Source organism: Salmo salar, chromosome 01 (genome assembly GCF_965601325.2).
Source record: "Salmo salar chromosome 01, fSalSal1, whole genome shotgun sequence".
Taxonomy (NCBI): Eukaryota; Metazoa; Chordata; class Actinopteri; order Salmoniformes; family Salmonidae; genus Salmo; species Salmo salar.
Genome location: NC_138291.1, coordinates 61,353,724 through 61,376,631, shown reverse-complemented (window position 1 = coordinate 61,376,631; position 22,908 = coordinate 61,353,724). Strand labels below are relative to the sequence as shown.

The following is a 22,908-nucleotide window of genomic DNA, read 5'->3' as shown; positions in this document are numbered from 1 at the left end:
AAGGGGTCTGAATACTTTCCCAATGCACTGTAAGTTAGAAGCTTATTATGCATAACCCATCACTAATTAGCTAAATATAAGGCTAATACTGCATTGAATGTATTACCTGAAAGAGGTAGGCTAGGACATACAGTGTATATATATATATATATATATATATATATATATATATATATATATATATATATATATATATATATATATATATATATATCAATATAGAACAGGATGATCTATTTTGGATGCAATTTGAATGGAGGTGATGGAGAGCGAGAAAGACTGAGTGAGTGTCCGCACGTACATGCACTAATTTATAGCAAAAATATTTGAGTGATTGGTTGTATTAAAACAAAAGCTGCAATAAAAAAAAATATCTTTACAATAAAAATATGAGGTGACCCCCGAAAGCCAGATGGAGATGTGTACATTAGAGACGCATTCGGTCTTTATGTTACTGTAGCATAGACTCTGCTGCAGAAAATGTAGGCCCACCTGTCACAAGAAAAAAAGTTACCATGATGAGATGATAGGTCGACATGCATTGTGAACTGTGCTCCATTCTGAGATGGGCAGTCTGTCCCCACCCTGAGTGTTGATGATACATCATGCAGAGGCAGTACAGAAGCCAGATTTAGACATTGCATATAATTTAACAGTTCCATTTCACACCATGCTGTTCATATAAATAATTTATTATAATTTCTCGCAGTTATTTATCCCAGGGAAAAGGGAGTGGTTTTGGCCGGTAAGTCACGGTAAATTTCGATAACCGGTTTCCGCCATTCACCCTAGTGAATACTATATACAGTAAATGTGTGTGTGTGTGTGTGTGTGTGTGTGTGTACACGTGTTCATGTGAGTGTTTAGGCGGTGCCTTCATCACTCCCTATTCCTAGAATATAAGGCGTATCTCTTTACCTCCTCCCCAATGACGAGAGGTGAGAGGTGAGGCTGGTCTCTCCCTGACCCAGCTCTGCTAACTCCACTAAATACTCGCTGACACACGGCAAAGCTACCTACTTAGGAGGCTTTAACCAGCCTTCTCACAGCCACAGAGGTATGAGTGTGGCCCTCCAACCATCAGCCACAACACTGAAACAGAAGCCCTCTGTTGTAGTAAGAGGGCCCCACTGTAGACTATTCTTCCCAGCCACTGCAAATCCATCTCATCAGCAGCAGTCGTAGAGGGGCAAATCCATGGTATCAAATTACGCTTTGACTCAGTTTTTTTCACTTCAAAATGTATGCCAAACCAAAACCATGATTTCAAAGTTTAATAAACCATACAACTCTATACACAATGACTACTTTTAACAAGTTCCACTGTAAAATGTAATAAAACAAATTTATTGGATGAATCAAACTTTGGTAATGAAATTAGGAAAAAATCTCCCTCAGGTTTTTATGCGACCAAGTTTTCCAAAAACTCTTAAATATCTGCTCCGAATGAAGATTCAAAGATGTCCGCAGAAATAATGGGGTGTTAGCTATAACACGACACCTTGACTTTGAAAAAAATCTATTTTGGTTAATGAACTACAGTAAGTGAAGTGCATTTACATGAGTCCCTGATCTGTACTACACAGAAATGCATAATTATGAATATTAATGTAATCCTCATGTTTCATAAGTTTGAACATCACAGCGCAGCACAGCACAGTAGAGTACAGTGCAGTACAATATAGCAGAGCAGAGTAGAAGTAGGGTAGAGTTCAGTACAGTAGAATAGAATAGAGTACACTAAAGTAGATTACAGTAGAGTACAGTACAGTAAAGTAGAGTATAGTTCACTACAGTAGCGTACAGCATAATATACTGTACTCTACTGTACTATACTCAAACATTCTTTACTGTACTGTACTGTATTATACTGTACTACTGTACTGTACTGTATTGTATTGTACTGTATTACTCTACTGTGCTCTACGCACTGTACAGTACTGTTCTGTACTGTACTCAGTACTGTACGGTATTGTATGGTACTCTTCTGTGCTCTACTCACTATACAGTACTGTGCTGTACTATCCAAACTTGTGAAACATGCATCTATGATAGGTTCAAATTTGGTCCAGGGACTGGCCAGGGTGGACTGACCAAATTTCAACAACTTTTCAACTTCCATGGACGTCCGGTGTCGGTCAGTGCTCAGTGGGTGAGGGTGCTGGTTACAGTAAATGGAAAGAGAGGGGGCTCATGGGTAGGTGTCAGTAAGAGCTGGGAGAGGTGACATTAACTGGAGAGAGAGAGGCAGAGAGAGAGAGAGAGGGGGAGAGAGAAAGGGAGGGGTTGTCCAGATTTAGACTGTTTTAACACTCTTGGTTTGACCAACAGGCGACAGAAAGACAAAAAGAGAAATGATGAGCTGAACATAACAGTATGCCAGTAGAAGGGAGGACAGTAGCAGGAGACCCAACTGTGGTTTGTGACTACTATGATTTCCCATTGTAGCCAATTCAATTGCAGTAATTCTGTTACCGACCTGGTAACGGAATTACGAGTTTTAATCACTTAATAATTCAGTAACAAGGCAATATTTCATAAATTCCAAAACAAAATGTAAGTGTTGATATTTGTTGGCAGGGGTCTTTACCTCAACATGATAGTGTTATGATATATATCTGATACCTTTTAAGACTTTTCTGGGAGACGTTTTCTAAGACCCACGTTCCATCTGTTTATCCAGAAATCAAAGCCTTTACTTATGCCTAATTTGTAAGATGGAAAATGGTTGAAAAAATGTAACTATGCCTCAATTTACCAAAATTAGAAACTCTTAGCTTTCATTGACACCCAATTTGATACGCTACTATTCAACATGCTGGTGCTCATGGGTCCTTTTCAATGGAAATGCCCTGAGTCAGGAAGGGAGGGAGAGGTAGAGAGAAAGAGAAAGATAGAGGATGGACAGATCTGTTCTCTAGCACTTTAGCCTGCTGCTTGTGAGATAGAGACCAGCTGGTCGCCAATTTGTAAGTCAATCTGGATAAGAGCGTCTGCTAAATGACTTAAATGTAAATGTAAATGTGTTTAGATGAGAAGCTCTGGGGTGGATTGAGGGTATGGGTCTAAGGAGAATGGGTGCAGATTGCCATTGACACCAGTATATCTATTTAAGCTGGTCTCCTCTCAAGGGCATAGCTAAGGTTTCAGTGACACAAGAGCCTCATCCACTCTTTGTTGTTCTTACCACTTTGACTTGATCTACTGAGGCTGGCTGTAGTCTGAACAGGTGGCTTCAGACATCAATGGGCTTTAATAATAGCCAGACCAAACAAACAGGTAGTTTAAGGATGGTTTACAAAATGGGGACACAAGGAAGAGGATTATCACCGAATGTGTGAGGTCAACGGGGGGTCAATGATTTGTTGTGACTGGAGCAGACACAACATGAACACTGATATGTTTGTTTGGGGTTATTTTGGGGGTGGGGGCTTTGAACATTGTAGCAAAGCACAGTCCAATCAGAATCTGGCTTCAGTCTGAGATTTAAAGGATTTCTACCACCGATGGCATGCATGAAATGTTGTTACTCTGTCAAATAAATACAATGGGTTCTACTGCAGCTAATCTTTAAATACGCCAGCAAAAGAGAGCTGAAAAGTCAGGGTAGGAAGAGGGAGAGAGAAAGAAATAGGGAAAGGGAGAAGTTGTAAACATAAGATCTTATTCCAGTCTCAACAAAATATCTGGCAAGACTGGGTGTGCTGGCAATGGCTGTGCAATTAAATAGAAAAAAAACTGGATTTTTTTTCAACGTTTCACTTTATTCAAGGAATGGTTGCAAGAGCCTGGTAGTCTGAAATATCAGAGCAGAGATCTTGCTCATTTCTATATAAACAGATCATTGACAGGGGGGGTGAACCTGTGCAGTCTCGACCTTCAGCACTCAAATTCTCTGGCCACACTCACACACTCCACCACTGGCCCCTGTTACCATTCCAAGTCCTCCCCAAGAGAACCGACACACTCCGCTCTACCGTAGTGAACCCAGTAAACGTAAACAGAGCCCGCTCATAGTTTATCAGCACGAATATGTCAGATGAGAGACAGAGAGAGAAAGACAGAGAGACGGAGAGGAAAAAGAGAGAGCGAGGAGGAAATCCACGTTTGTCAGTGCTCCGTTGCGGTTAGTTGATTCTCTGATTCCTTGATTGACTCAATACCCAGACCCAGCACCTTGCACAATTTGGAGCTGATCCCATGTGATTCATTTGGTTCCAGTGGGATTCTACTCAAAAAATGGGTGTTTGGATACAGTTCCCATTTTTCATTTTATACAGCCAGAGAAAGGAGAAATTGCCAACTTCCTGGGTGTAACTAGGAACATATTGGCACCACAAAGACATTCCTGCTCGGGGAGTTACACACACACACACACACACACACACACACACACACACACACACACACACACACACACACACACACACACACACACACACACACACACACACACACACACACACACACACACACACACACACACACACACACACACACACACACACACACACACACACACACACACACACACACACACACACACACACACACAGGACCTAGAAACATCCGCACACTCCTCCCAACAAGTTTGTGGCTCACACTGCGAGAGAGAGTGGAGAAGGAGGAGGAGCAGAAAGGAGAGTGTGTCATTTGTCTATACCTCTCCCTCTGAGTCAGCCACTATCTCCACAAGTGCTGAGAGGTGAGGTAATTCGTTCCTCATTCACCCAACCCTCACTCTGACCCTAACCCCCCACCAGGTCAATAGAAGCTTTGCCTCTGAGGAACAGGGTGGAAATGAGTGTAAGTTTAAGGGTACGACAGGTAAGAAATGATAAGTCATGTCAGACATGATTACAGGACTCGACTCATGTTGGAAATGGGGAATGTTGTGACACATGGCTCTGCTGGGGTTTCCTCAGAGAAGGGGGGAAAGACAGAACGATAGAGAGTGCAGAGGGAGAAAAAGACACACACACACATCACTTGACCCACTCCAATACCAGGCATGGCATTATCGCACAGTCAGAGTATCCAGCACTGACATGTTTTCCGAGGCCTGTCAAAGGGTCAGGACACAGAACCACAGGGGCAGGAGTTAGACCACAGCCTGGCTTACTCCTGGGACACACCATACAGTACCACCATAGAGGTCCCATTACAGCAGCAGAGCTATACATTTAGAGACTCATTTCCCTTACAGTTGACAGTATGAATGTCAGCGAATATCCTTAAACCTTCCTGCTCTACTGTAGATGAGGGTCTGTGTAGGAGACAGGCGAACGGTGTCATGCTGACTTTAGGAAGAAACGAGGCTATAGAGCCACCTGTGCTGCCCGCCTCGGCTTCCAATTGCTTCACTCCTCTTGTTTCTGTCTTTTTTCGTCCCTTGAGTAAATGAAGTAAAAACAAAAACGACACGTAATTTCCTTCTGACAGCACAGAAGGGCTTGTTTTGGCCCCTCAGGTATGACCAGTAGTGCTACTCAAAGTTATTTTGTCTGGATAAGGTTCTTTACTGCAGCCGCTGAACACACACACACACACACACACAATTTCCTTAGCTCTAAATCTCCCTGTGCACCAAATATATGAGGACCATCACCTCCAGTAATGCCAGAGCCCAATCAGGAGACAAGCCCAATTTGGGGCGGCAGGTAGTCTAGTGGTTAGCGCGATGGGCCAGTAACCAAAAGGTTGCTGGATTGAATCCCCGAGCTGACAAGGTAAAAATCTGTCATTCTGCCCCTGAACAAGGCAGTTAACCCAATGTAGGCCGTCATTGTAAATACGAATTTGTTCTTAACTGACTTGCCTAGTTAAATAAAGGTTAAATAAAAACATTTAAAATCCAAACCTCTTCTATCACACTTTGATCTTTCCTGAGAAATCAGCACTCACTACAGACAAATCGCCCCCTGTTTGCCCAAGTCTTTGTAAGGTTAGTCTGGGTATTCTATGAGGTCAACCATTGAGGTCAGACACTTATAATAACAATGGCACATTCACCCACTACTTTAGCTATTCAAAGCTTAACGGTTAAACAAAGCTTTCTGTCGTAAGATACCGATTAAACCATACGAGCAGACATTACAGTAACATTAAACTTTTCCCCATGATTTATGTGTTTGACAAAAACTATGGGGCGAGACTCCTCACAGCACAGCATGGACTTATACATAGCCTAAATGACTGAACCTACAACCGCATAATGGCATAGGTGTTAAATTAACTAGAGTGATCAATACAGGTTAACCCATTAAGTGACATCACTGTTGGATCTGACCAATGAAACCCCATCAGTCAAGGAGCCCCCTTCCACTGCCCTGACGACCCTCTCTTTGATGGAGTCACAGGGCATGTGTTTGACTAGACAACCCGATCATTTGTCATTTTAAGGGTCAGAGGCTTCACTGAGACCAGTCATTGGCCCAGTCATCCATTTATCACACTAGGCAAACTCTCTGGGTTTCATACCAAAATATAATCTGAAATCTCTTGAAATTGAACAGAAATTTGACACATTTATTAAAAATACAGTTGGTAATAGTATAAAATGTAACCTTTATTTATTTTGCCCTGCCGCTGCTTTTGCATATCTAACTGATCTGGTTATGAATGATAGATCTGGAGAGTATGTTTTCATTTTAAATATCAGATAACATATTCCTGCACTCATATAAGTGACGGGGGAATAGCTCCCTGTGAGAAATAATCCCCAGTGTAAATTGAGAGCAGCATTCGAGCACACAGATCTGGGTGCAATTAAACCGCCTGAGCAATGCATAAAACCTCAGATGTTTTACAGTGAACACACGCAAAACACAGCACATCAAAATGGATTCATTAACATTTGAAATATCATTCATCGATATCAGAACTAGGCAAACCGTGCCAACATTTGTTGGACCTGATGTGAGGCAATTTTGGACATTTCTATCAACATGCTGCCCCACATTCGAGTGTGAACTGAGATTTACACAGAGATTTTCACGCTGATTACTCTTGACAAGTCGAGGGCCTTGCGCCGTGTCCGATATGATTGCACATTTTCCAGCAGTCGACTGTGGTGACAGGCAAAACAAACCAATAGCCAACCACAGCAGGAGTTAGCATCTTTTCAAATACAGAATCTTAAAATGGTGTAAGTGATTCTTCCTATCACACTGATGGATGGTGATAAACCCCACTAACACAGTCAACACAGCAGGAGGGAGTCCCGTTTAAAGGACATCGTGAAAACTCTCCCAGAGAAACATGATTTCTGTTCAGTGGGCTGGGGGCCTCACTGTCCTCTCTGGCACAGTGTGGGGCACCAGCAGTGCCAATATGATTATTTACAGATGAGCCCTCAGACCAACTCCGCCTTTGTTTGACAGTATGCACCCCTACGACTCTACTACTAATAAACTGTGAAGAGCGCGAAACAAAAACAGATTGGAAGAGAGTGATGGCTTAAACAAACCATTCCAAGCATTCTCATAACTTCAATATAGATTGCAGTAAATGGAGTGGGCGTTGTCAACCACATGCTGCACTTGTAGAGAGAATACTCACTGCTGGGGCCGGATCAGGTGGGGGGACTGCTTGACGGTCAGGGTCATCTGGGCCATGTTGCTGACAGGGACTGGCGCAGGGGCATAACCCTGCTGGGGGATGGGCCGCTGGGGAATGGGCCGCTGGGGCACTATGCTGTGTCCATTGGTGTGGCCGTTCCCTGGCTGCGCTGGGTAGGAGGAGGTGGGCATGGTGTTCTGTTCACATGCCTTGCCCTTGGAGCCCGGCTTGCAGACACAGAGCTGGGGCCTCAGACACATTCCTCCATTCTGGCACTGGGGCAGACAGTTGGCTGCAGCACAAAACATAGGGGGGTGGGGGGGGGGTGGGGGGGGGGGGGGGAGAAAGAGAGTGAGTGAGATAGCAACGTGTACACACTCACACACACACATGCATACATACACACTCACACAACATATAGAAACTCCAGAGGCAGACATAATATACCATGTTAAATGCCAGCTGTATGACGTTGTCAGGGACATATTTTCAGACGTTTACAGAGGAAACTCAGGTAGTGGGGGTTCATTTAGGTGCCATAGAGTCATTACTCAAACCAGAAGTGATGTACGATTTAGGACAGAAGTATCATGAATTAATAATGCATTACCAAACATGGAGTCGCTGTTTTTCCTGCTTAACAAATTCATCTCTACAGTACTTAGCACTCATAATAAGCTTTTTGCCGAGGAAAAGGCAGAGGGACAGGGATAGAAAACCCTGTGGCAGAATCTAAATCCCTAACAATCATAGTCGGAGAAAGCTGTTCCCGTGTCTCTCTCTCATTATTAGTATTAGCAGCCAAAGTAAATACCCCCTCCACAGTTCCCCACACGGTGAATGTACCCTCCCAATGCTGAGTCTGACAGTGCTTTACACAAGCTGAGGCTCGGTAATCAATTACTGGAGTCCCCGGCACAATGACATATGTGCAGTGGGTTGGGGCATCAGAGAGAGGGACTGTGTGTGTGTGTGTGTGTGTCTGTGTGTGTGTGTGTTTGAGTTGTTACAGGAGGCTGGAAGGTAGCCTGTAATTACACTGTGCTCCCTTCTATAAAAAAGGCACAGGACTGGGACTGTCATTTTTCAACTACAAAGCCTGCCTCGAGGCCACAGTGGCCAAAGCTTACACACTCCAATGCGCGTGCACGCACCCACACACCCACACCCACACCCACACACACACACACACACACACACACACACACACACACACACACACACACTGTAGATAATCAAATCAAACCCACTTTTTTGCTTTCATTGGAGCCATCATTCCAGAGGTGGTGTGTGTGTGTGAAGTGTGAGAGCAAATGTCTCTGCCCAGCCCCACAGGCACCCTGAGGGGGGCTCCTCCACCACACTCCTCATTACCATCACTAGTTCCTTTTGATTTGTCAAAGTGATTAATGAGAGAGAGAGAGAGAGAGAGAGAGAGAGAGAGAGAGAGAGAGAGAGAGAGAGAGAGAGAGAGCAAACTGCATCAAAAAGCAAGTCATGCATCGCCCAAGGACATGAAAACAAATACAAATCCCCGTCACTCTCACCAGGCATCTACTAATGACTCGCCACTGGCTCAAAGCTTTTTTTACCCCACTGAGCTATTTAGACACATGAGACCTAATAAACGCTGTGCAACAAGAGACCTCCTTAGAAGCATCAGGGGCGATTACATCACGGATTACATCACTCCTGCTAAGTTATGTTTTGGTTTATACATACCCCACACTATAATTTTCCACTCTGGGACGTTTTTTTTTTTTGCTTTCTTTTCTGAATAGAGTAAATGGCTTTATTTTTTTCGCCGCTGGACCTGAGTAAGGCTACCGTCGGTTTGTGAATAGGGCCACACAAGAGAGCTGTTCTGTGACAAGGGCACGGCGTACGTGATGCCGATTTAAGCGTTAGCTGGGGAGGGAAAATAAGTGACGTCCCACTTTGATAAACGACACCTTGGTTGACTCATAGGGAGTGTTGCCGGAGTCTGCAAGGGTCTGTCGTGGAATACAAACATGTATTTGTGTGTGTGCCTACATTAAGCACCTGTGGAAATCAAAGTGCAACATCATATGCTTATACTAGTGGATATACAACCCATACTACCTTTCTCAGGAAATAATGCTCCTTGCCGATGATCCAGTGCAGATGTTACGGGATGTCCCATTAGTTGAACAACCCCCCCATCCTACAGCCTGTCCACACCGATCCCTAAAGTCTCACTGATTCCCAGGGCAGCAGATGACCTAAATTGTATAGTTCTTGATTTATTTCTCTACCGCAAAGTTAAATTGGATCTGAAATGGTGCTGCAGTTGTGTGAATACTGTTTTTTTGACAAGAAAGAAAATATGTCTTTGTTCTCGCTCATAAACTGTCTTTCTGCCCACCTCCTGTACAATATGTAGGATAGAGACAGAGCACCGGTGGCTACAATGCTGACTCAAGCAGTTTGGGCCTCAATGGCCATTTGTATAAATGATAATTCCTCATTGTGTTTATTGCTGGAGTTGACACAAGACAGCATTGTAAACTTCCAGCCAACTGTCTGACATTATGGTTCACTAAAGCAGGTGGAGAGCCAAGTCAATTAAGACATTCCTGTTGCTATGGTATTGTGCCCATACTTAGTCCTCACCCCACTTAACTGCTGCTCCAGATCCAGGGAATCCGAATGGGCGCTGCACAATGACAACAGCCAGATACGTTCCCCTCAATCAGCAGACTAATCATAAATCACCAGGTGCTGGGCTGGGATGAAAACTGCTCTGTTTTCGCCATCTATCTTGTCACTTATTTCCATTGTCTAAGAATGGACAGATGAACCAATTTCCCTGATAAGAATTAGCCTCCTCTTCTCCTCCATCTCTTTTGAATTCCCTCCCTTTAGCTCTCTGACTTGGAAAAAAACCTGTCCAAGTCGTGCTCGCCCGGTCTTGGCAGGCGGCTGTGATCTCAGAAAAAATGTATGGTATGCATGCGTAGAGGATAAGCTGTCACGATCATCTGAAAGAGGGGACCAAAATGCAGCGGGGATGTGAATGCACATTTTCTTCTTTATTAAATAAATGAACACAAAGAACGACGAAAACAGTCCTGTCAGGCACACAGCTAAACAAGAAACAGCTACCCACAAAACCCATAGAAAACACCCCTACTAAATAGGACCTTCAATTAGAGGCAACGAGGAACAGCTGCCTCCAATTGAAGGTCAAAACAATAAACTAAACATAGAAATAGAATAACTACAAAATAGAACATAGAAATACAAAACATAGAACACTACCCAAAAACCCCGACAACACAAAACAAACACACCCCTGCCACGTCCTGACCAAACTACAATAACAAATAACCCATTATACTGGTCAGGACATGACAGATGCAGAGATTAAACACATCACTACATGACTAAAAGTATCTGGACACCTGTTCGTCGAACATCTCATTCCAAAATCATGGGCATTAATATGGAGTTTGTCCACCCTTTGCTGCTATAACAGCCTCCACTCTTCTGGGAAGGCTTTCTACTAGATGTTGGAACATTGCAGTGGGGATTTGCTTCCATTCAGCCACTTGCTTCCATTCAGCATTAGTGAGGTCGGGCACTGATCTTGGGCGATTAAGCCTAGCTCACAGTCAGTGTTCCAATTCATCTGAAAGGGGTTGAGGTCAGGGCTCTGTGCAGGCAAGTCAAGTCCTTCCATACCGATCTTGACAAACCATTTCTGTATGGACCTCGCTTTGTGCACGGGAGCATTGTCATGCTGAAACAAGAAAGGGCCCCCCCCAAACTGTTGCCACAAAATTGGAAGCACAGAATTGCCTATAATGTCATTGTATGCTGTAGCGTTAAGATTTCCCTTCACTTGAACTAAGGGGCCTAGCCCGAACCCTGAAAAACAGCCCCAGACAATTATTCCTCCTCCACCAAATTTTACAGTTGGCACTATGCATTCTGGCAGGTAGAGTTCTCCTGGCATCTGCCAAACCCAAATTCGTCCGTCAGACTGCCAGGTGTTGAAGCGTGATTCATCACTCCAGAGAACGCGTTTCCACTACTTCAGAGTCAAATGGCGACGAGATTTACAGCAATCCAGCCAACGCTTGGCATTGCACATGGTGATCTTAGGCTTGTGTGCGACTGCGGTCCCGTTCTGTAAGTTTGTATGGCCTACCACTTTGCGGCTGCGCCGTTGTTCCTCCTAAATGTTTCCACTTCCTAATAACAGCACTTACAGTTAACCAGGGCAGCTCCTATGACGGTGCCATGTTGAAAGCCACTGAGCTCTATTCAGTAAGGCCAATCTACTTCCAATGATTGTCTATGGAGATTGCATGGCGGTGTGCTCTATTTTATTGACCTGTCAGCAACGGGTGTGGCTGAAACAGCCGAATCCACTCATTTGAAGGGGTGTCCACATACTTCTGTATATATAGTGTACCTGACGGCCCTGAGTAACCAAAGAAATCTACAAAGAAAACGTCAAGTAATCAGGAATATAAAGCCTTGATATGAGGTGTGCAAAGGGGAGTCCTGGTAAGGCAACTGAGAGACGAAGACATAAAGATATAATGTTGGAATTACCTGGATTACAGGAGAATCTTAATACTGTAAAGGAAAAGTTTACAGTATCGTTTTTAGCTCTTCCTTGTTAATCTTCGAAAGAGGTCCTTTGCCTCTTCCAATAGGCTATGGTCCTTATATTTCTCCTATAGGTTGGACTAGCCGAGTAGCGCTAAAGCCTGTTTAAATTATCCTCAAATAACGATGAGGACCAAGAGCACAAAGACACTTTTGCGAGTCCATCCTATCCACCTCACTATAGTATCTGGCTGCCTCATTTGCTTTCAACACCCTGTGCTGTTTTTTTAGGGACGCGCAAGGCAAAGGCACAAGAGAGCTTAAAATGGTTGAACCTGTCACATTCTCTTAATTTTGGGGGAGTTTCAAGCGGCCTCTTCTTGAGCAATCCTTCATGAAAAATGAAGACGGCTCCTTCGCTGTGCTGTGCAGCTACGCCGAAGTGAAATATTTTCTTGTTCTGTTTTGTCTGGCCTGGTCTGCCTACTTTTGGGTTGCACTCGGTTAAGGGAGAAATGGGCTGGGCAGCTTTTCAAAGCGTACGATTACCATGCGGCTCCACATTGTGAATAGCCATGCCAGACTCCAGTGGAAGAGGAGGAATTGAGCCTGGTGGAGGTGCTGCTGCCTAAGGCCAAAGGGATCTCAAAGACCATCTAACACATGTCTCTCTCAGGCAAACAAAAGTGAAACTAATCACTACATCTTTCATTTCTACACCTATTTTTATTTTCTTTCTCTTTAATTGAACTTCTGGAATATTAATAAAGAGGAACACTGGAGTTCAACAGGTAGAACAGGAACAGGAAATGACTCCAGAGTGTTAATACACAGCTAAGTGTTGGTAAGAGCGTAGAGCTGGCAACTCCAAGGTCTTGGATTGAATTCCCACAGGGATCACATAAGCCTATACACTCTAAAAATGAATGCACTCACTGTTCTGTAAGTCACTTTTGTATTAAAGTGACTGCTAAGTGACATGTATTTATATATTATAGGCCTATTATTACTAAAGCCATCTTCTCTTGCGGATAGTCTTGAATCTAGCAGAAAAGACAGCAGAGTGCTATTCTGCTCTGCAATTCAATAATCATATGTCATTAGACTACCTGCTCGGCGTCTGGAATAGACTGAATAAATCCTTGGGATGTTTGCTCAATCTCTATTAGACTACAGTCCATTAAGAGGACAGAGAGGAGTTTTTAGTATCTGCATCACATGACTGGAACTGTCTGGATGCCATTAAGACAAAAACAATGATAATAATAATATTCTAAGGCACAAAACATTTATAACATATTTTCAACATTAGTGCTGTGGTTACAACATGATGTCATCTAATAAGGAATGCCAATAACAGCTTTATGATTAAACATGCTTGGTCCATTTGCCATGTAATAAATAGGCCAGGTTTTCAGCTTTCTCCATCTCTGTCACTGTTTAAGGAACGTGTTAGAATGAGCTACTCTCACTCTGGACAATATCCTGGATTAAATATTCCAGTGGTAAAGTGTTGTAAGATATTCACAGTTTCTACTTGCTATCTGGAAAATGTCAAAGCTTGCCTTGGTGGGAGGTTGGGGGTTGCTGGCGTGACTGACAACCTGAAAGAACACATCATGCAGGGTGCTAGCAAGCCATGTGTAAGGAATTGCCAGAACAAACAAAATTAATTTCTATTAAGAAACACTTTTGTTGGCATTTTCGGTGAGGGTAGTGGGCTGGGGTGTCCTGTAAATCAAATTCCAATTAACATTTAACGGGTGGATTTACAACCTAGTCCATCTTCCATGACAAGGTAGGTGGAGAAAAGTAAAGATCCTGAAAAACTAATTGAGCAAAAGATATATAGGAATATGGAACTCTACCCATAAAACATGTGACTGGCTATCAGATTTGTTCATATAGGAAAAAACAAGCAGAATAAAAATAAGGGGGGAAGCCAAGTATATGCGTTGGTCAGTTATAGTCATTTATCAATCATAGTTTCATTATTCATCATATTTAGTAGGGTGGTCTAAAGCAATTCATGCTATGGATTAATGGTAATCACAGAGAAAACCTCTCACAGTGCCTCCCTGTGCTATACTACTGTAAATATTAATATCACAGCCAGTGGAACATCATAATCAAATGAGTGCTGAACACCAGATGATTGATCTGAGGTTGAGCTTAGAAAATAAAAAAGATTTCAAGAACATACAGACATTTATCCAGAAAGAGAAACTGTACAGTAAAATAAATCTAGTGACACAAAGATCTTTGGAGGTTTTTCTAAAGCAGTCATTGAAACGCTCTGTAACATTTCATCTTTATGTTGCGTTTAGATGGTACAAGTTAGACGGCAAACCGGATGTCATTGTTTTCAACGAGAGCACAGCGGTAAATGCCGTTGAGGCTGGTGGTGAATGCCGTCAGCCGCCACAGTAGACAGGCCATGCCGGCAGAGATCAAATATTTTCACTTTTTCCGTCTGCGGTAGCCATGTTTTCTACCGGATGTTGATTTACACTGTTCGTTTACGGAAATCACCATAGCAACGCATACATACCGTTGTGCTGGTTTGCGTTTGCCGTCACGCTCTTTCTTGTTTCCTTGTCCCGCTATGCCGACTGGTATGAGGTCTAAACGCAGCATTACTCCATCCTGTCCACCCCCTGATTCCAGCATCTGGCTACAGAAGGGAGTACTGGGCTCTGATCCTGACATCAAAAAGACCAATCAAAACCATGGGTACTGAAGGAATGTCCACTATTGGTTATTTTCCAGAGGCCTTGCACAGCGTTCCCCGTGCCCATGTAAACAGGAGCGTTCCCTCATGGTGCGTTGCATGCCTGCCCCCACTTCCCCACCTAACATCTTCCAATGAGAACAGCTACGATATTGGACACTGGACAGGAGTAGTGGGAATTCCAATGAGTAAAAAAAAAAATAAAAATCCCACAAAAAAATCTGTGCATGTTATCAACGAGCCAGCACTGCACCGTTAATGACGCATGAACAACTAAACACTGAACGATAAACACGTACTCATGCACTGCCTTCAGAAAGTATTCACAACCTTTACTTTTTCCACATTTTGTTATGTTACAGTCTGAATTTCAAATTGATTAAATTTAGATTTATTTTCACTGGCCTACACACAATACCCATAATGTCAAAGTGGAATTAGGTTTTTCAAAATGTTTACAAATGAATAAAAAGTTAAAAGCTAAAATGTCTTGAGTCAATAAGTATTCAAACCCCTTGTTATGGCAAGCCTAAATAAGTTCAGGAGTAAAAATGTGCTTAACAAGTCGCATAATAAGTTGCATGGACTCACTCTGTGCAATAATAGTGTTTAACATGATTTTTGAATGACTACCTAATTTCTGTACCCCACACATACAATTATCTGTAATGGACCTCAGTCGAGCAGTGAATTTCAAACACAGATTCAACCTCAAAGACCAGGGAGGTTTTCCAATGCCTCGCAAAGAACGGCACCTATTTGTAATTAGGTTAAAAAAAAGCAGACATTGAATGTCCCTTTGAGCATGGGGAAGTTATTAATTACACTTTGTATGGTGTATCAATACACCCAGTTACTTAGATGGGTATGTTTATAATTGTTACGGACTGCAAAGTTTTTCAGGATAAAATTGAAACGGAAAGGAACTAAGCACAGGCACAATCCTAGAGGAAAACCTGGTTCAGTCTGCTGTCCACCAGACACAGGGAGATGAATGCCTCTTTCAGCAGAACAATATCATAAAACACAAGGTCAAATCAAGAAGACAGTGAATGTTCTTGAGTGGCAAAGTTACAGTTTTGACTTAAATCTACTTGAACATCTATGGCAAGACCTGAAAATGGTTGTCTAGCAATGATCAACAACCAATTTGACAGAGCTCTACATTTTTGGAAAAGAATAATGGGCAAATGTTGCATAATACAGATGTGAAAATCTCTGAGAGACTTACCCAGAAAGACTCACAGCTATAATCGCTGCCAAAGGTGCTTTTACAAAGTATTGACTCAGGGGTGTGAATACGTATGCAAATTAGATATTTATGTATTTAGTTTTCAATATATTTACATACATTTCTAAAAAAAAATGTTTTCACTTTCTCATTAAGTAGATGAGTAAGAAAAAATTAATATTTAATCCATTTTGAATTGAGGCTGTAACACAACAAAGTGTAGAATAAATCAAGGGGTATGAATACTTTCTGAAGGCACCGTCTATATACACATACACCCAAACAAACACCAACACAGACTTACACACATACCACTGGCACCAAGGCAGCGACAAAGAGTCCCTGTACTAAGTGCAGTCCAGTCTTAAGTGTGAGTAGACCAGAGCAGAACAGGCACACTGGGCCTATTAAACGTATGAACCAGGGGTCCTAGACTAAAACGTAACCCTGGTTTCCCCGGGAGGTCCACCAGACTCGGCGCGGAGAAAGCCGTCTGTCTCTTATATAACCAGCTGGCAAGGCCTTACGGTCGAATAAGAAAGAGATCCCACTGGTGGGGCCGAGCCAAGAGGTATAATACACTCTAAACCTGTTTCTCTTTCGGCCGGCCCTGCACGCCCAGTCCTACACAATAACAGTGTCTTCATGACTCTGCAACACGGGCCATAACACACTGACAGTCCCGTCATTGTTCCCAGGTGGGTAGAGCCACTGCCAGCAATGCCAGGTACTTATAAAGAGCAACATAGAAAGGTGCTGTTCTCTAATCTGGCACTACAAATCAGCCAAAGGCGCCTTCAAAACATATACGTATGTATGCTTGGGTGAGTTTCCAAGTAGAGTAGGGGAGGGGGTATACTGGATGGATTATATATGGTATGATGCTGGGGTTCTGGCACATGTGCTGCCTGATGAACAACACGAGCAAAGACGATTGTGTATATTTTCCAAAGGAAGACGTTATGAGGTGCCAAGTACACTCTTAGAAAAAAAGGTTCCAATAGGGTTCCCTCGGCTGTCCTCATAGGAGATCTATTCTTGGTTCCAAGTAAAACCCTTTTTGGTTCCAGGTAGAACCATTTTGGGTTCAATGTAGAAGCCTGTTGCGGAAAGGGTTCAACATGGAAACCAAAATGGTTCTACTTGGAAGCAAAAGGGTTCTACCTGGGACCAACAAAGGTTCTTCAAAGGGTTCTGCTATGGGGACAGCCGAAGAACCCTTTCAGGTTCTAGATAGTACCTTTTCTTCTAAGAGTGTACAGTGAATCCAAGACTGTTGTCAATAATTTGGAAAAACATTTTGAACAACTGCAACGATTTGGCAGCGGTGGCTCGGCTGTGGTAATGTAGTGTAGTGTATACTCACGCTTTGTGCACCGCTGCGATCCAGAGGCCTTACTCCATCCATGACAGCACTGCCCTCCACAGACATTCACCCTGCAACAACACCCAGAGACACACAGAGAGAAAGAGAGAGCACTGTCACACACACAAGACCAACTCATACTGGCTAAAACTCACACACTGGTGGTTCTAGTGACCCACCTGTGCCGCCAAGCCTGGGCCAGATCTGGTATTAGGGGCCTCCTTTCAATGGAGGTAAAGCTGGCCACCCCTAGCCCGGTGGCCCCTGCTGAGAGTGTGGGAATGTCCCCACTAATCATACATCTGAGAGTGCTGCGACTAGGACCCTGCAAATTGAGGTCATGCTCCTGAACACAACAGGATATGGGCCATTTTGTTTTATTATTTAGTTTCCTTTGAGGATAGTACTTTAAATTGGCTGTTTTCGTTTCGGTCTCTACTGAGTGGATGTTAAGACATGTATTTTGTATCAACTTGAAAGTTTTGAACAAAGTTCATTATTGACACATTACATTCATTGGGCTAAATGTCTGAAACAAGTACAGTATTGTATGTTGTTTTCATTTGTCAGAAATATGATCAAATAGCTACCTGAATCAAATTGAATATCGAATGTATTGTAAGTTACTGACTATTTATTTAATAATGCACAGTGAGTGTACAAAACATTAGGAACACCTGCTCATGACATCGATTGAATCCAGGTGAAAGCAATGATCCCTTATTGATGTCCCCTGTTAAATCCACTTCAATCAGTGTAGATGAAGGGGAGGAGACAGGTTAAAGAAGGATTTTTAAGCCTTGAGATAACTGAGACATGGATTGTGTATGTGTACCATTCAGAGGGTAAATGAGCAAGACAAAATATTGAAGTGCCTTTGAATGGGGTGTGGTAATAAAGAACGGCAATGCAGCTGATTTTTCCATACTCAACAGTTTCTCATGTGTATCCAGAATGGTCCACCACCAAAAGGACATCCAGCCAACTTGACACAACTGTGGGAAGCATTGGAGTCAACATGGGCCAGCATCCCTGTGGAACGCTTGACACCTTGTAGAATCCATGCCCTGACGCATTGAAGCCTTTCTGAGAGCAAATGGGGGTGCAACTCAATATTAGAAAGGTGTTCCTAATGTTTTTGTACACTCGGTGTATATTTAACAACCCTAAGACCATGCTGTATGATCATGTTGATGATGACAGGGAATGTTGTAGGCCAGTCTTATAGCAAGTTCCTTTACCAGGTGCCAGGCATGCCTATACGGTAGGCTACTATACAGTAAGTTGACCCAACAACCTTATATATTTTATAACAGACCACCTTGCCATCCAAGAAGATACGTAGCCAATGGTCATTCACTGTTCTGTAACATCAACTATTTTTCAGAGACCCGCAGGTTCTTACCCTGACATTTTCATTTGGTGACTCTGTTGAACGTTGTGGCTGGTGCGCCGAATGACTTGCTGATGCTGCGTAAACTGTGTGTCCTGGCGAAGCGGGATCGGGTTCGCTTGGTTACCCATCCTACGGGTTCGGACCTGTCCACTGTAACTGGCCGAGAGCTCCACATTGTAGGCATGGGGCTGTCCCGTGGCACCGGAGCGCGAAGAGATGGAACTCACATGTACTCTGTCCGTCCCGCTCGGTCCTGGCTGCAACACGTAGTATCTCCTAAAGCCACTCTGATCCGTGGAGACAAATGCCGGTGAAATGAATAAACCTATAGAAAATAATAGGTCCCATCCGATCCAAGCCATATCCACTCCGTATCCGCGTAAAGACAATATACTTTTTTGGATACTTTATAATAAATTCCTTGAAGAAGGTCCGTATCTGGAAAATAAAAACTTCTGTAACTTTATAGCAAGTAAAACAGTTATATCCCTGAGTATATTTGTCTATGCTTCGCCTTTCAACCCGAATTAAAAACAATAACTAAAATTTAGGCTTAATTAAAAAAATAAAAAAAAAATAGGGCATGTAAAAACCTGAACATGGGTCTAAAACGGAATAAAGCACTGTTTTATCTCTGCGCAGGGTAGGGGGGAGCTGGGCAGCAGATGTTACGGCTGCTATGGCTACGTTTGTGCAATACTTTACCCTGCAGATGCGATTGAAAACTCTTTAAAAAGTTTCACTGTGTAAGGGCAGGAGTTAGTGTCAGAACTGAACAGCCAATCTCCGGCAGACATGACGTCAGGAGTGGGACGCGCATTGGAACAAACTTGTGGGGCTGAACCCTAAAATAAATGTTTGGAGTGCGTAGTGTTTCTATAATCGCCAAAGACCTAAAGAAAATCTATTCCTGAAGATGCATAAACTGTGCTGTCGGCAGGAGCGCGCGCTCATCAAAGTGACAGAAGGCATAAACCTTGTTGTCCAGCAACTTCATGAGTGATAAGAGCATAAATACACGCTTATAAGAAAGAAACGTTATAAAATAATAAACAACCAATAAGCCACGTGTAATACTTTGGAATACTAATAATGTGTCAAATGTCTTAACTCATTTATAAATAACAAATATTTATTTAAAGTACACGCTGTCAAAGTGCTTTATATCATTGTTACTTCGGTTCCATACACTCCCGCATAAATCAGATAGGAACTACCATGCGACATGCGTCATTAACTATAGTCAAGTAATTCATAAAGCCATGTGCGCACCATTTTTCATCCAACAACCCACCAGCTGACCACAGTTGCGCAGCGGGCCATTCCTGGTGCGGTTCTAATTTTTTAATGCTTATCCCTAGTTACTGTCCTCCTACACTGCAGAATTACCAGCGACCCTTGGTAAATTGTTCAGCAGTGACTCATTATTCCATTGAAGACTGCAGGGGATATTCCAGTACAGGAGTGAGTTCATTGAAGACGTACTATAGCGCATACACAGTGGTTTTGAGGACCTCCACCCAGATCAACATAAGCCCCATGAAGTCATTGTGTGTGCTTTGGAAAACATACAAAGTAGAATTACGTCTGACGTTGGCTCTCTGAGTGGTATTTAATTGTTTTCTTAAAACCTCCATGTCCCCCATTGAAGTTTTAAGTGGGTGGATACTTGATACAGTGGTGTCATACACTTATTTATAGATTTAAAAAAGGCCACAAGACTCTTCCCTCCAGAATGTGAGGGAAAGAGGGGACAGTCGTGAAACGTTGCTCTGAATTTGAAACACAAGGCGTGATGGTAACCAAAGCTCAGTGTCTGTGGAGCAGCATCATGGGAGAAGGGGACAGATATGTGGAGAAAGACAGGGCAGGGCACATGCGTAATCACCAATGATGCAATTTGAAAAAACTGGGCAGAAATGCAATCCTCCAGTCACGGACTACATCTGGGTCAGCCTCATGTGCCAGGAGATCACATCTGACCAGGAAACAGTCATCCAGGATGATCAAGGACGGAAGAGTCAGAAATGAATATATGCACTCACTACTTACTGTATTTAAGTCACTCCGAATGTGTAAGATGCTTCTGGAAAATACTGAAGTCATAGTAAGACTGTGGGAAGGTACCAAAATAGACATGCACAAGTCGTATGTAAAATGTGAATGTTGGGGTCTTTGTTCCAGTGAGCTTTCAGGTCACACATTTTCTATAAAGAATGTTATTCTTCTGAAAAAGGTTCTGATAAACCTTTTGTAATCAAGTCCTCACCCTAGGTCTTCCTGACCAAAAACTGCTCGTAGTGACGATCAGTTCCTTACTGTTAATTCATACCACTCAATGAATAACATGAAAGGTGATGTCATTTTGGTGTTCCTTATTGGCAATGATCTCAACTTCAGCTGCTGTTGGAACTTTATGAGGATGTTGTCAGGTTGTCACTGGGAAACACCAGGAATGTTGAAAAGAAACAGGAGGCTGAACAAGCATTTTGTTTCCCTGCTTCAAAGGGAGGCCTCTCCAAACATATGTCATGGCAGCAAATCAGTGTAATGATGTTTGTCATGAATATTTATGACTATATTTTCCCTGTGTCTGCTAGATATATGATCTAATGGTGTATCATAGTAGTAAATAATGACAACACACTCGTAATGACCATTATTTCACATTTTTATTGGTTTGGTATGCAAAAACTGATCAAAAACTGTGGAAAAGATGGAATGTATACATTAAGGGTGATGCACACTTCCTTCCCAATCCGGAAATTATCACCACATCGGTAAAAAACTAATAACATTCATGAAAGAGGACTACAGCTGTGACATAACACATGTACATATCTACTCGTATAAAAGTAATTTTCTCCTTTATCAGTCCCCCACACTGTGGGCCTTTACTTCAAAGCAAGGCAGAGACAGTCCTTGACAAAGAGGCATAGACAAAGAAAAAACCTGTACGATAGCAATAAAACAATAAGTATGATAAAACAAAGGCAATGTCAAGGTCATTTTCCTTTCGGAGAGAAACCCCATGAGGAGAAGATAGTAGGATCTCTGTCTGTAGCCCCGAGCATGATGATGAGTTAGCTGTGCAGAGTCTGTTCTTCTTCCATGGTGTCTGTTCTGTGTGAGCGAGGCCAGGTGGGATGACACTTTCATGGCCCACTGCTTCCCTGGTGATGAGTGTGTCCACACTCTCCTGTTGTGCATCTCTGCACCGCTCTTATATTTGGCCCACATGCTTACATTTCTCCTCTGCAAAGCTCTCACTGCGCCTGGGGGAGTCCGGCTTTTTTTTTTGGGGGGGGGGGGGGGGAGTGGGTTATGACTAGTACATACTAACAATAAGGCAAGCGTGGTTGTATGATCATAAAGCTTCATCTTTGTACAATATATGATTGTAGAAATGTTGTGATTTCTTTAGATTCCGTAAAGTTCATAACATGATTGAGCTAGCAATTCCTCAACCATGCTTTATACAACAAATAGCACATACCTCAAGGGGGAACTATACAAAATTACACTTTGTACATACAAATGTATCCAGTTAAGTTATTCTTTATTTTTTTACAGTCACATGAACTGTAAAAGCATGTAAAGTCCCCTTGGCAAGGAAGAGGGTGATGGGTGCAGGTCCCCTGACAGTGTCCCTTGTAGCCATGTCTGCTCTGGGACAAGTTTGCTGTAGGAGGTCTTTAGAGTCCTTAGAGGTGTGTCTATAGCGAGGCATTCATGCTGATTCTGTGCGCAGCGAACCACTTTGCCCCTGCAGCTCTGTGATAAGTTGCTCAAGCTCTTTGACATCATCACTCAGGTCGCCATGGATCTCGCCAGTTGCGACATCTGCGTGCAGTTGCTGAGGAGAAACGGTTTCAAGAAACACAATTGCTACATTTGGTTAGAAGTTATCGCAAAAAAACTATGCGAGGCCAGTGATGTAATAATGACTTGATGTGAACAGTCCGATACATCTGTGTGATCTGGTGGAGTGCTGGCATGAAAGCCAAGTATTTTGTAGTGTACCTTCTCTTTGGTGGCGAGAT

At 42.9% G+C, this 22,908-nt stretch overlaps 1 protein-coding gene across 1 annotated transcript in view; it reads right to left on the bottom strand.

The window, feature by feature from the left end:
- LOC100380761 (latent-transforming growth factor beta-binding protein 1) overlaps positions 1-19,583 on the bottom strand; it is a 117,210-nt gene extending 97,627 nt beyond the window's left edge. The window contains exons 1-3 of the mRNA XM_082964495.1: positions 18,875-19,583; positions 17,470-17,540; positions 7,561-7,852 (exon numbers count right to left, since the gene is read on the bottom strand). Of these exons, the coding sequence (XP_082820621.1) occupies positions 7,561-7,852; positions 17,470-17,540; positions 18,875-19,227 (716 nt within the window). The 5' untranslated portion in view covers positions 19,228-19,583. The remainder of the gene's footprint in view (positions 1-7,560; positions 7,853-17,469; positions 17,541-18,874) is intronic.
- Positions 19,584-22,908: the final 3,325 nt, after the last annotated feature.